General features: G+C 39.8%; 1 protein-coding gene across 1 annotated transcript in view; it reads right to left on the minus strand.

Annotated features, from left to right (window-relative positions):
• The window catches only part of ZSWIM6 (zinc finger SWIM-type containing 6), a 209,084-nt gene that overhangs the window by 193,859 nt on the left and 581 nt on the right, over nucleotides 1–14,644 (minus strand). The window contains exon 2 of the mRNA XM_027863642.1: nucleotides 14,485–14,644. This exon is cut by the window's right edge and continues 13 nt beyond it. Within this exon, the coding sequence (XP_027719443.1) occupies nucleotides 14,485–14,644 (160 nt within the window). The remainder of the gene's footprint in view (nucleotides 1–14,484) is intronic.

Here is a 14,644-nt window from a genome sequence, read left to right on the forward strand (position 1 = left end):
TGTGGTCAGTCCTGAGCTTCAAGAAAATCACTTTGATGGCTGAGTGAAGAATGGTCTGGAGTGGGGAGACTTATGACAGAAACACCAACCAATAGGCTATTGCAATTGTGCAAACGTGACAGGGTGAGGGCCTGAACCAAAGGTTATGGCAGTGTCCAAGAGAAGATCGACAGGACAGGCCTTGACAACAAAGGGGATGGGGGGCAGGGCAGAGCATTAAGAAATAGTGAGTAAAGAACTCCAAGTCTAGGAGACTGGGAATATAGTGGCATCCTGGACAATGACAGGTAAGTGGGGAGGGGAGGGGAAAATGTAGAGGGAACAATAATGAGCTCAGTTTGGGCTATGCTGAGTCCAATGGACATCTGTCTATTGGACATCCAGCTCTATGTGTCTAAAAGAAAGTTGGAGATTCAAGGTTAGAGATCAGCAGAGAAGTTAGGGCAGGAAAGGTAAATGACAATCACCAGCAGAGAGATGATTTTAATCCATGGGAGCTGACGAGATCACCAAGAGAAGAAGTAGAGAGGCAGAAGAGGGCCCAGGGCAGAACTTTGTTGGACACCTACGGTTAGAAGGTGTGACCTGGATGAAAATCCAGCAAAGGAGTGTGAGAAGAGGCAATTTTCTAAGCAGAAGGAGAAGCAGAAGAAAGTCATGTGCCAAGAAGAGGGTGATGACAGGGTGAAAGGCTATAGAGAGGTCAAGAAAAATGAGAATTGAGAAAAGGTCATTGGATCTGGCAAGATCACCGGTAGCTTTGGAGAGAATTTCAGTGGAATAATGAGATTGGAAGTTGGATTGTGAAGAGTTGAGAAAAAAAGTGAGAGGAAGGTGGAGAGGCACCTATTGTAAACAACCTTCTCAAAGAGTTTAGCCAGAAAGGACAAAAGAAACATAGGATGATAGTTAGCAGCTTTGGAAGGAGCAAGGGAGGGTTTTTTGAAAATGGGGCATGTTTGGAGGCCGTAGAGAAGGAGCCAGTAGACAGGGAGAGAATAAAGATCCATGATAGAGTGGAGATGATGGGGCGGAGTGGGTGGACTGAGGAATTTGTTGTAGGAGACAGGAGTAGGGAGTTCTTGTACAGGGAGTTAGCCATCTCTTCATGTGATTCAAGGGTAAAGGAAGAGATGGTGGCAAATGATGAATAATGAAATGAAGAAGAAAAGAGAGGACAGAGCTCATGGTGAATGGCATAAATTTTTCCTGTCAACTGTGAGGCAAGGTAATCAGCTGAGAGGAATGGGAAAGAGTGAACCATGGGAGGTTTGAGGAGGAATGAAACATTTTGAAAAAGTTGCTGTAGAGAGTAGAATAATAAACTTATAAGGAAAGTAGAGAAGGCTTGCCTAGCAGCAATGAGGGCCCACAATGAGGTAGGTGATTTTCTCCACCTTCATTCAGCAGCATATACATAGGAGCAAAGGTTTCAGTCAATGGTGAGAGTCATCCAAGGTTGAGGTTTGGTGGAGTACAATCAGCAATGTGATAAGGAGGCCAGGACCTCGAGAGGAGAGGACTGTGAAGAGTTAAAATGGCTCAACAAAGGACCAGGATGGGAAAAGAGGAGAGAGTGGTTAGTGCAGGGATGATGCCCTGGGAGAAAACTGAGGGGTCAAGGTTATTCTGTGAATGAAGAGTAGCTGAAAGTGAGGGAAGACAGAGAGAGAGGTGGAAAGTTATTAGGTTATGGTCAGACAAGGGGAATTCAAAAATTCTTCAACACAGAGGTAATGCATTTATTGGCGAGGGCAAAATCAAGGACCATCTCTGTGTGTGGCTGAGGTAATACAGAGGAATAGGTCACAGGAAACAAGTAGGCTGAAGTACTGAATGGTTAGGGTGAATGTGGGAGAGTCAAGACATCTGTTGTAGTCCCCTCCTATTAAGGCAGGAGTTGAAAAGAAGAGGAAAACTGTGATCCAGATACCAAACTTGAGGAAGGGAAATGACCTGTATGCCTATATACAGCTACCAGGATTCTAAATTGGTTGTAGATATGAACTGAATGAACCTTAAAGGAGAAAAGTTACTGAGTGATGGAGGTAGGAAGAGAACCTGAAAGTATTCCAACTCCCCCACCTCTATCCCTGAGCCAAGGGGAATGAGTGAGGGTGCAGTCAGTAATGGAAAGGGTAGCCAGAGAAGCCATGGAGAAGCCAGATCTTGGTGACTGCTTAGAAGATGGAAGGAGTGAGAGAGTAAAAGATTTAAGATGAAAGGAAGTTTGTTGCCTATGTTCCAAAGGGCACAATGGAAGCTGCAGAGTGGTGTTTGCTTGTGACTTTGAGGTGAGAGGGTTGAAGGGAAAGGGAATAAGCAATTAGCGAGTGAGGAATGGAGAATGCGGTTTTCATGATAACCTACTACAAGGGTTTTGAATCACTTAGATGTGTACATTATGATCAGGTATGAGAATATTCATCATTGAATAGAATGCACCAGTTCTCTTCCCAGAGGAGACTAGACATCAGACAGGAGACAAGTGCAGCAACGAAATGGAAAGCACACAGTCAGATGAGAGGTCTGTTTCATTTCACTTCCATTTAAAGGCTGAAGATTAGTCAGGAGACACATAGCAGCTAGAAAATGGAAGTCAAACCCATGAAGCAGGAGACAGAAGACCCAAGGTCAGAGAAGGTGGCTCCTCTCCCCACCAAAAGCTCATCCCATCTTGAGAGGGAGATCAGGCTGGCAGCGAGAGGCAGAGGCTGCTTGCCCCGGCACAGATGGAAGCTGCACAGACAGCACCCAAGAGTCTTCCCCCAGGGAACATGGGCAACAAAAGAAGGAAGGCCCACAACAAGAGAAAGGTCTCCCTCCTCTTCTCCCGAACTTCCTAAACTTTCAGGAATGTCACTAATGCCATACGGTGCATATAACAGGGACTTAGTAAATTTGTTTAACTAAAAACGTTTCAAAATGACAGTCCATAATTTCAGCAAGGAATGATTAAACTGAATTGTAGAATCCTAGGACCTAGGGCTAGAAGGGATTTCAGGTACCATCTGGGTAAACTACTTCATTTTACAAGTTTGGAAACTGAGGCACGGGGAGCTTACGTGATTTGCCTAAGATTACTGGATCATGGGTCGAGAGTTATTAAGAACCTCAGAGACCATCTAGTCCAATTCTCTCAGGTTTTTTTTTTTGCAGGTAGAGCATTTATTAAGTATTGAGTATGTGCAAGGCACTCTATATGAACAAGCAAGACAATCCCTGTCCTCAGGGAATATATTCCAAGGAGGGAAGACAACACCCAAAGGGGAAACGGAAAGGTGGGGGAATAAATGGCTGCATGGTGTGGAAATGATCAAGAAGCGCCCTACAGGCTTGATTCCCAGCAAAAGAAGGTAAAATCTTACCTGTCTGAACCAAAAGATCCAGGAGCAGAGTCTGAGGTCGGGGGCAAGGGTTTTGGGAAGGAAGAGGAATAGGAGGAGATAAGGATGATAGCCAGAGTGGAGACAGCATGGTGATGAGATGGCCAGGAAGTGACAAGTGGTCTGGTTCCAGGCATGACAAGGTGAAAGCCCATCTATCAGGACTAGGGGTGCAGGGATAGAATCCAAAGTCGCAAGGGGGATGGATAAGAAGATGACGGTAATGGCAGGAATGTAGGCAGCAGAGTGATAAAATGGCCAAGAAGATGAGAAAAGTGAGATTAAAGTGACTTGCCAGAAATCACATGGGAAGTGTGAGAGACAGGTTATGAATTCAGGTCCCCTAACTCCAGAGACAGTGCTCCTTCCACTATATCGATGGTGCTTCCGATAACAACCTTCACATATGTCCAGCCCTTCTTACTACGAGTTAGGGCCAAAGTTAGGTCTGGATCTCTAACTCTCTCAACAGAAGGTATCGTAAAATGTGGAATATCGTGGGTACAGAACCTAAAGGAGTTTAGTTTGATATCTAAAAAATTTAGGTTTATGAAATGTGCCATCATCCCTACACTATCTGGCCTCGTGCCACTGTTGGCTTCATGCCAATTTGATTCAGGGCCAGGCTAAAAATAAATCCTGGAGTAGCAGCTGGAATACACAGATCTTTCTGATCCCAGTTCTGTTTCCCTGAGATTGGAATAAATAAGAGGAAGAGAATCAATATGCATTATCAGTGCAGAATTCTTACCTTTCTCTTCCCTCTGAACACAAGACAGGTAATAAAAGCCTCCCTCTTCTTCTGCCCTTAAACTTAACTCTATTCCCAATCACTAAATCCTTGGATTGACCGTTCTAAACCTCAGATCTACTACCAGTCCAAAGTTATAACTAAAATCTTGATGAAATTTAGCAAATGTCACTGGACTGAAGATATCAGAAAAGAAACTGTTCATGTGATATAGAAAGTATGTATATACTTCTAATATGTGTGTATATTAAACTATATGGAATGTAAAATTAGAAGTGTTTAAGAAGTTGGAAGTTACCACAAAATTTTTTACCAAAGAAAGGAAACAGGATGAATAAGGTAATGGGCATTCTGCCTCAAGCACGCCATTCCAGCTCCCATCTGCATGCCTTCACGCTTCACAAAGGCTGGTTTGCACCTGAGAATGCCTTCCCTCTTTCCCTCCCTCCCCACTATGTTCTTAGAATCCCTAGTTTCCTTCTAAGCTCAGATCAAATGCCACCCTCTACATGAGGCCTTTCCTGGGCACCTCACCAGGTGCTTGTGCTCCCCCAGCCCAAAAAAATTACCTAGTATTTATTTTAAATCTAGGAACATGTTGCCTCCCCACACATAAAGTAAATTAAGCTTCTTGAAGGTTTTTGTTGTCGAGTCATTTTAGTCATGTCTGACTCTTCGTGACCCTATCTGGGGTTTTCTTGGCAAAGACACTGGAGTGGTTTGGAGAAGGAGTTTCCTTCTCCAGCTCATTTTACAGACAAGGAAACTGAGGCAAACAGGATTAAGTGACTTGCCCAGGGTCACAAAGCTAGTATGCATCTGAGGCTGAATATGAACTCAGATCTTCCTGACTCCAGGTCTGGCGCTCTATCTACTGCACCACCTAGCTGCCCATTTCTTCAGGGCAGAGACTTATTTTTTACATTATATACCTGGGTCGGTGACTGACACTTAGTAGACACTTCATAAATACTTGTTAAATTAGTCCTTATCTGTACTTCAGTGACATGAAAAAGTAGGAATGGTGAAATTTGCAATAACATAAAAACTTTTTTTCCCCAGTTACAGGCAACTCCTCAGGTAAAAGACTGTTTCTAGTATCAAGGGATCCTACCAAGAAGAATGACCCAAGCTGGTGCAAGGGCAGGCAGCTGCATATAAGGCATTACATAAACTCATACAACTGTCCATAAGAGTTCAGGTTACTGTCACTCATCATTTTACTAATAAAATCCAGTATGTCCTAAGTGATTGCTTGTAAAATTAGCTAAAGATAGAGGGAAGGGATAAAAGTGTAAAGCTTGCTTCCACAGAATCATTCTAGGTATTATTTTCCATATAATTTTCCCACATGAGAGGTCAGACACCAATTAACAAAGAAAAACGCTTTATGGAAACAGACAGATTGTTAAATAAAGCAGAACAAGAAAGCAAGTCACCTGAATTTTCAGCACATTAATTCATTAAATGAGTTTTTGATTTATCTGATCAACTTTAGTCTACTAGCTAGGGTTTATGTTTACTGACAAGTCCTGCTGAATTCTTCCAATTAATGTCAGACTCTCAGTCACTGCGCAGATACCACCAGTTCCTTCCCAGACTGTCAAATGTACTCATCACACGCAACAAGAAGTGTTATAACAATGCCTAAAACACAGAAAGCACTTGATGTTTTTCATTCATAATTTTTTGAATGGTAACTTTTTTTAAAGGCCTGATAACTCAAATTCCCAACTTAATTTACTATAATAATGCTTTCACAGATGCATATCAATATCTAGTTAAGCTTACAAAAAGAACCTCCTGGTTTAAAAAAAAAAAGGAAAGGAAAGTTTCTACATGAAGACAACAAAACAGGTCAGATTTTACACCCATTCGCAAAACCATACTCCAAAGTTGAAGGTCCTTCACCAAATGACAAATGAAATACAATTTGAGTCAATGGTTATGATCAACTATCCTAAAACTGACTTAAAGCAAAGAGCAAACACAAAGAGCAATATACTAGAAGATTTAGAGGCGACTGCCACTAAGCAGAAAGCCATGACAAAAATCTCATTCAAGTGACACTGTGAAGAGGATGAGAGCCCAAATTTCACACAGCAAAAGAAAAATAGAGAGAAATAAGTCAGGTCACTAAGGCTATGAGGCCAAATAAATCAGTACATCAAAATATATACATAAAATAAACTAATAAAAGAAAGAGTAGGGAAAAGTACAATCAAAACAAGGACCTGAAAAAGTACAAGTTACTAGACAACATTCAAACAGCCAACTGCATTCCAAGCAGTCATAATTCTTATGTGATCTATTTCATGACACTATTCAAAAGCAAATGTGTGTTTATACACACATGTATAAATAAGTAATACATATCTATTGTTGTTCAGTCACGTCCAACTCCTCTTGATCTCACTTGAGATTTATTTAGAAAAGATACTGGAGTGCTTTGCCATGTCCTTCTCTAGTTCATCTGACAGATGAGGAAACTGAGGCAAATAGAGTTAAGTAATTTGCCAAGGGTCACACAGCTAATATGTGTCTGAGGTTGAATGGGAACTCAGGTCTTCCTGACACAAAGTCCTGTGCTCCATCCACTGTACCACTTAGCTCTGTGTGTGTGTGTATGTGTGTGTACACACACATACACACACACACGTTTATATACACATACCAAAATAAGTAATATATACATATTACTACATGTGTACTACACTATATGTATTACTATGCTATACATAAGTAATAATAAGTATATTATTTTTATGTGTACATAAACATGTATGTAGAGATTGTAAACTGCATATAGATACAGGCTACAAAATACATACATACTTATAAGTTGTAAAGTACGAAGTTTTTAAAGCCAAATTCAAAACACAATTTGAAAGTTTGTGGCTGATATTAAAAAATTCTGCCAAATATCTAAAATCATGAGATAAAGCAAAATACAAATAGACTTCAACCACTTTAATGAATTAGGAATCATTTTTAGGGTTCATTCCAGTAAAATGTTAATCCCTTAAAGTCAGATACTGTTTAATTTTTTTTATCACCAACAGCTTACACTTATACTGACCTGAAATGAATTTTAAAATGAGTAAAAATGTAAAAATCTATTTCCATAAAATAATTTTGTTATTTTCCTTACAAATTTTTCCTACACTAGAGGTATGATGAAAATTAACAACAAAAAATGCTTTATAGAAAGGGCTAGATTGTTAAACAAATCAAGATAAGGAGGCAAGTTACCTAAATTTTCAGCACATTAATCTATTAAATGAGTTTCTGATTTACCTACTGAAATCAGTACAAAATTATTCTTAAAATCATGTATTTTTATACTAGTATGTATAATGCTAGTATTATACTTAAACACAAATTACTTAGCATAAGACTAAAACGTTGATCAGAAATACTTCATATTTTATAATTTAAAAACTTAGAAAAATCCTTCTAACACAATCCAATATTGTAATTAAGGGTCTAATTATACTGGAATCCTAAGATTATCCAATACTTCTACAAGAATAATGATCATAAACACATCCTATCAGATTTCAATATACTTTCTTTAAAAAGAAATGGGACATGTATACTTATACAGGGATCATTACAATTTGATCAGATTATCTACAAACTTAATGTGATTTGATTAAATTACTGTCTTTTCCTAATTATTTCTTAAAAGTCAAATATCTAGGGATAGAGGGAGAAATTCAGCTACTAAAACAACTAGGTATCACTCAAGAACAATCACAAGAATAAAACTTTTATTAAAAATTAGATATCTATACAGAACTCTATTATTAAAATCTGATCTAAAAATAGTTAACCCACAGTCACTTTAAATAATAAGGTATTTATGATATTATTTGTCAGGATTTAGTTAATCTATACTTTCTTGATAAAGGAAATATCTTAATTATAAAGAACCAAAAGATATGGCCAAAGCACATTCTCAGCAGAAAACAGAGTTCTCTACAGGCAACTGTGATATCAGTTTTTTAATCTCATATAACTACTTTTTTTTAATCCACTACAAGGATTTCTTCACACTAAACTCAAAATTTTAAATACCACTTTATAAGAAAGGAACAGATACCTATTATCTTCTCTGAGCAAACCACTTGGCAGTGGCATTCTCAAGGCAAATGGGGATTCTTTAACATTTAAAAAACAAATTTATTCCCTCTATATCTCATTCTGAGATCAATACTGAGATGTTTATGTCAAAAAGCTTAAAACTAGGAAAATTAAGTTCTTGTTTAGATTGTTTTTCCAATAGTAATAGACTAAAGTTAAATCAATTTACAGTTACCTTTCAAATCTCCATGATATAAATTTCTAGAAATCATAGTAACTTTTCATCACCTACTTTCAGAGGAAAAAAAAAAAGATGTGAACCTTCTTGGCTTCTCAAGGGTGGCAAAAATAAGCAGACTTCAAGGTCAAAAGCAGTTCAAATCCGATACACATCCCAAAAAAATCTTTTTCTCATTCCCTGGTTCCAACCAGAATTAATTTTCTCACATACCAGAAATCACTCCTGAGAAATAAAATGTCCAAGACTACTTTTTTTCCTTCTTAATAAAGAAAACTAATGGACTGGTGGGCCAATATATAAAAAAGAAAAACCAATTCTTCTACAATTATGCAAAAATCCAATCTTCATATATCCAAGAGACCAGATCAAGCAAGGGGAAAAAAAAAAATAAAAAGACTGTTGTCATTCCTTGGCCTGCCACTCTACTCACTGAAAATACTGTTAGTGCCTTTAATCTCTTATTCTTAAACTAAATCCTTTACGTTTGGGTTTTGTTGCTGTTGTTTTAAAAACTAGACCCATTGGTTTATTACTTTCTAGAGGAAATATTCAGAGTTCAAATGTAGCTGTTAATTGAATTGTACCTGTCAAGTAAAGGGATCATCCCCAAGAAAAATAAGTATAGACATCCTTACAGGTTCTCTTAATCAAAACAAATGATTAGAATGCCAACTATGCCCAAAGCATTGTGTGTTGGTTCAAATGCTAGTTCTAGAAATTAACTACATTATTCACTAATTTATGTTTAAAAAATTAAAGTATTTTTGCTGAAAGAAAAAAATATGTATACACACTTTAACAATTTCAATACTCACTTTTTCAATGCACGCATGCTGATGTTTCAAAAAGATAACAAAGCCTCACATCTGCAAAAGGGATGAAATTCAAAGCACAGTGAGTGCACTTGGCCTATAGATCAACTTGACGTCAAAGTCCGTGGGGTAGCTTTTTCTTTCTCATACCAAATGTGTGCTATTCATACTTACACCAGGTATGGCAAGAAATTAAGATTTTTGAAAGGGCAGAGATCTTTAATTCCACATTCTATTACTGAAAATTCAACTTTTTAATAAAACTTTTTGGCTAGAAAAAAATAACCTAGTCTCCAAAAGTCTAGGCTTTCTCAACTGCACTGTGAACCACTGCTAATCAAGGCACCCAAAGAACTTTCAAATTTTTCACTTGACACATATTTGTTAACTCCATCCACCCCTTCATTTCATCGGAACAGTGCAATGCTCAACAAATTCTTGATGAATTGAAATTTAAGTAATCAGTCAATAAGCATTTATTAAGTACCTATGTGCTTGGCACTGTGCTAAGCCCAGGGATACAAAACAGGTAAAAGACAGTCCATCCCTGTCCTCAAGGAGATCGGGATCTAATGAGGGAGACAACAAGCAAACAAATATAAACAACAAGCTATACACAGGACAAATAGAAATTAAGTAAAAGGAAGGCAGGCACTAAAATTAAGAGGGATTGAGAAAGGCTTCCTCTAGAATATGGGATTTTAGCTGGAAGCTAGGAAGCAGAAATGAAAAGGCAGAGCACTCCAGCCAGAGAAGATGACTGGAGCCAGAAGGTGGAGGGGTCTTGTTAGTGGAACAGCAAGCAAGTCAATGTCACTGGATCCAAGAGTACAAGGCAACTAATATTCTCAATTCCCCCAAAAAAGCAATGAAAAATACAAATTTGGTTAATTTTAGGATTTAGTGTTCTTAGTTATCATCCACAACAAAGCACTTTATTACTGATTAAAAAACAAAGTTTGTGTCAAAATAATAACTATTAATGCTATCTACGGAATACTGGTTTCAAAATTAATGTTACCAATCAGCAATAAACAGGACACATTTATTTAAGTATTTTTACAATCAAATCTTCTTACTAAAGTGTTCAACCTAAAAGAGAATTCTTAAATTTCAATGGCTTAGAGGTACTGTCTGTTTCAGTTCATTAACTATTTTATAATTAAGCCCCCCAAGTATATAAAAGCTAAGTGACCTACCTGCCCAGGGTCACACAGCTAGCTAATTGCCTGGGTTCATACTACGCTGGCTCCCAGTCTTCTAACGCTCCATCCTAGCACTACCCACTGTCCCTACTTAACGACTGTCAAGTAAATAACTCCAATTAAGGATTGATGTACTTCATTCTCTTCTGGGGGAATAAAGAGAGGGAGGCCACAAACTCTAGTCTTGCAGCTTAATCTGCCAGTCAGACACAAATCAAAACAGTGTGATTTCTGAATAAGAAGGATCTATACATACCGAGGAAGAAGAGAAGCAGGGATTGTTCAGATTTTTAAGTGTTCTGCATCAGTTATTTAATGGCAGTCATGATATTCATATTAAGCCTTCAAAATAGCATTTAATAAGAATAGTTGGCATTTCTATAGTTTAAGGCTTATTTGGACTTTAAATATATATGTTAAAACAACTCAAAGAAGGAAGTACTATTTCCCCCATTCTACAAGTAAGGAAACTGAGGCCTAAGTAAGTTAAGAGACTTGCCCACAGCCATACGCAGCTGATAAGAAGGTAAAGTAGAATTTGAATACAGTTCTTCCCAACTTTGGTGCGGTTTCTCCAATTCAAAGAACTGAAAATATGGGGTTGTTTTGTAAAGCAGTCCAGGCCTTTTCAACTACTGTTCTATAACCAGTTGATGAAATGTTTTGCTTTAAGCACTACACATCTGATAATACTAAATTCAAAAGATAAAATTTTTAATTTTTTCGATTGAGTCAGATAAATGTATGAAACCTCAGCACAAAAAACCTGCCCATCAATTCACATGACAATGGAAATTCTTATGTAAGTTTTATAATAAATTCAGTCCAATACACCAAATATTAGATTTGTTTTATGTAGAAAATTCATCACTCAATTCCTACAACTCAGTGTAATTCTTCCACAAAATGTATCTCTCCTGTTGTATAACTCTGAATTAAAAATCCAGGAAAACAAAATTCCTGCATGTAATTTAAAATTTTTTATTTAGTCACCACTGTTACATAAACGTAAAATCCAATTTGAAATTTTGTATCTAGAAATGGCTTTAATCTTTACCTCTTCCAATAAAAGAACTAAGCTCTGTAAATTGGCTTTGAAATTGAAAGTGAGAACAAGTTCCACAACAGAAACACTCACCTTGACAAATATCCCTTATTTATCATACATATGCTTAAACATGAGCCAAACCATAATTTAAATTGAATTCTATCGTTAACCTGCACTCTTAGTCCCCCACCCAAAGTCGTAACAAGTTTATATTTCATATTGCCAACTGTCAAGATGTGTAGTAGCCCAAGATCTCTAACTTGACTGGCACAACAAGTAATACAACTTGGAAGTTAAGAAAACTGGCACAACTCAGAAGGAGAAAAAGAACATTTTCCACAATTTATACAGTACTTGTTTGATATGTATTAAGTATTCCAGAGGTGGTGGTCAACACTTGAACTGTATTAAATGCGTAACATTTCTTCACATCTACTGTACCCAAAATCACTCAATGGCTCCCTCCCCTTTTAAGACTACACAAAAAAGTTACTATTTTCTTTTACAACTACTCACCAAGGCCTCTTTCCACTGCTGAAAGCAAGCAAAGCCCACGCTGTGTGTCTGTCTCCTACAGAAGATTGCATCTTTTATTTATCGCCCCTTGGCTTTATTTTCACAGTGAATTCCTTGCTTAAATGCAATCAGCCAAGAAACCCTCCCTATGTGCACTCCTGTCATTCCTCATTGCTTGCAAGCAGAGTCAAGCACAGGCAAAAAAAAAAAAAAAAAAACCCAACCCTTAACATTGCCAACCAAGACTTTAAAAAAAATTAAAAAAGCTTCTTTGCCACCCCTGGGAAACCATAGATGTACTTCAACCTTTTCAAACTGGCAGAAAATAGGTAAAAAGTAAAATCTGAGAGAACATTAACTACATCAAAAGAAGCTAGATAGCCTCAAACGCCCAAGGCAGAAGGTACGGAGACTTTAAATAAGGCAACATTGGAGGCAGTCTGTGGAAAATAAATGGCCAGACAGAAATTAACATTTGCAGATTACATTTAGAATTCAAATTAAGTACCTATAGCCTACAGGATTTAAAACAAAACTTAATTTTCTTAGTGTGAAAGAAATAAAATACTAGAAATAAAAGAAAAAGTTATACTCCAAAGCAAAGGTAAAAAGTGCAAACCCTATCCAGATTTCCTTTGATAGCCTTTAGTCCTTACCATTTCACATAATCTATGACAAAAGAGGGGGAGAAATGTCTATTATTTAGGAGAGGGGAGGATAGGATTTCAATTATAAAATTATTTGTTTCTGTCCAAGTCCCTCTATCCACTGAACAGAAACAGAGCTGGACGGGAGGGAGAAGGGGGTTGGGGGTGGAGAAGAGAACAGAGAAAAGCTTTTCTCAAATACAGAGTTTAAAAGGGTCTCCCAGGGACTATCAGAGAAAGGGGTTGTGTAGCTTTAAATCACAAGCCCTTCTGCCTTTGTCAAATCTCTTCTATTTTACAAGCACTGAAAAGAAATAAAGAGACGCTTTTGTTTGCTTTCCCCTTTTCGAAGGGTGACAGAAAACTGAAAAGGACACAAACATGAAAAAGAGAACAAAGTGTCAGATGCCCCTCCTCATCCTCCCTCAAGAGGAATTGCCCCACCGCTATGGAAGATGAGCAGTGGGCAAATATAGCCAGAGGGGGTTGGACCAAAGGGGAAGAAGGGAAGAAACTGGAGCGTCCAGAGAAATCTGTCCAGGGACAAGGCTGAGCTCAAAGTGGGGGGAAAGAGAAACCCCTGCTCACCACCAGGTCTCTAACGCACACTAATAAAAATATAATCTGACCACCCATCTCAAACAAAAACAGAAGAGAAAACACACACACCCCTATAAAACAAACAGCCATCTCAAACATATTAAATCTAAAAAAGAATCTTCGGACCTGTTTATTTACGGGACACACACTCTAATTAATTCAGGGGCTTTTAAACTGAAAGAGAAAAGATCTCTCTGGAAGAGGGTGAAAGAAAGGAGACAAGAGAAAGAGTCTAGCGAGGGGGAGACCACCTCGCCCCCTCCTCACCCCCTTTTTTTGCTGCTGGTTCTGGAGAAGAGAGAAAACAGTTAAATCCCAAGGCAACTGGAGGAGCCTCCGCCTTTTCTCTCCGCAGCAGCCCCGGAGCCATCCATCCATCCCCCGGCTCACCCGCGGCAGCCCCGGAGAGGACCATCCGCTCAAGAGCATGGAAATGTATTCCCCCTCCCCTCAAATCACTGGGGGGAAGAAGAACGGAGGAGGGAGGGGAGGGTGAGCAGGAGGGGGAGAAGAGAAAGAAAGAGAGGACAGCGGCAGCAGCCGCCCCGGGATCAGCCTGCTCGCTGCATTGTCTGCTGCAGATTGAACCCCCCCCCAACACGCACACACATACACTCACACACACACTCACACCACGCACCCCACACCACGCGAAGGGGGTACTGCTGCCCTACAAAAAAAAGCCTCTCTTTGTCCAGATAACCCCCCTCACCCCTAGAAAAAAGCCCTCTTCAGGGAGAAGGGGAGAAAAAAAGAGAGAAAACAACACCCACCCACCCCTTCAAGTGGGTCTCTTCTTGCTGATTCATTTCCCACTCCTGTTGCCCCGATCTCGGCGAAAACTAAAGGAGGGGGTGGTGTGTGTAGGGAAGAGATCTGGAGTTGGGGTGCGGGGTTGAGAGACGGGAGGGAAAGAGGAAGTGCAATCTTTTTATTATCGTCTGGATTCATTCGAGGGGACTGGATGTGACGGTGGAGACAAGGCTGGGGGTGGGGGGTGCCTGCAAGAGAAGGGGGCTGGGGAAGAAGCAGGCAGACGGAGAGAGCAGAGAGGGGGGAGGGGGAGGCACGGGAGGCGGATGCTGGGGGGGGGGGCGGGGGGCGACGGGCGGACAGACGGACGGACGGACGGACTGACGGGCGGGCGGACCGACGGACGGGGAGTGAATGGCATATTTGTCCTGTGACTCACCGACTTGCAGGACGTTATCGACGCAGCCGCTTTCCAGCAGCGCGATGCCCCGGCGGAAAGGCAGCCGGGTCTCGTCGCCGCTGTCCCCGGCCCCGCCGGCCCCCACGGCCGCCCCGGCGGCGGCGGCGGCGGCGGCGGCAGCGGCGGCGGCGGCGGCAGC

This window comes from Vombatus ursinus, unplaced genomic scaffold, assembly GCF_900497805.2.
Source record: "Vombatus ursinus unplaced genomic scaffold, bare-nosed wombat genome assembly UNPS02014772.1, whole genome shotgun sequence".
NCBI classification, from domain to species: domain Eukaryota; kingdom Metazoa; phylum Chordata; class Mammalia; order Diprotodontia; family Vombatidae; genus Vombatus; species Vombatus ursinus.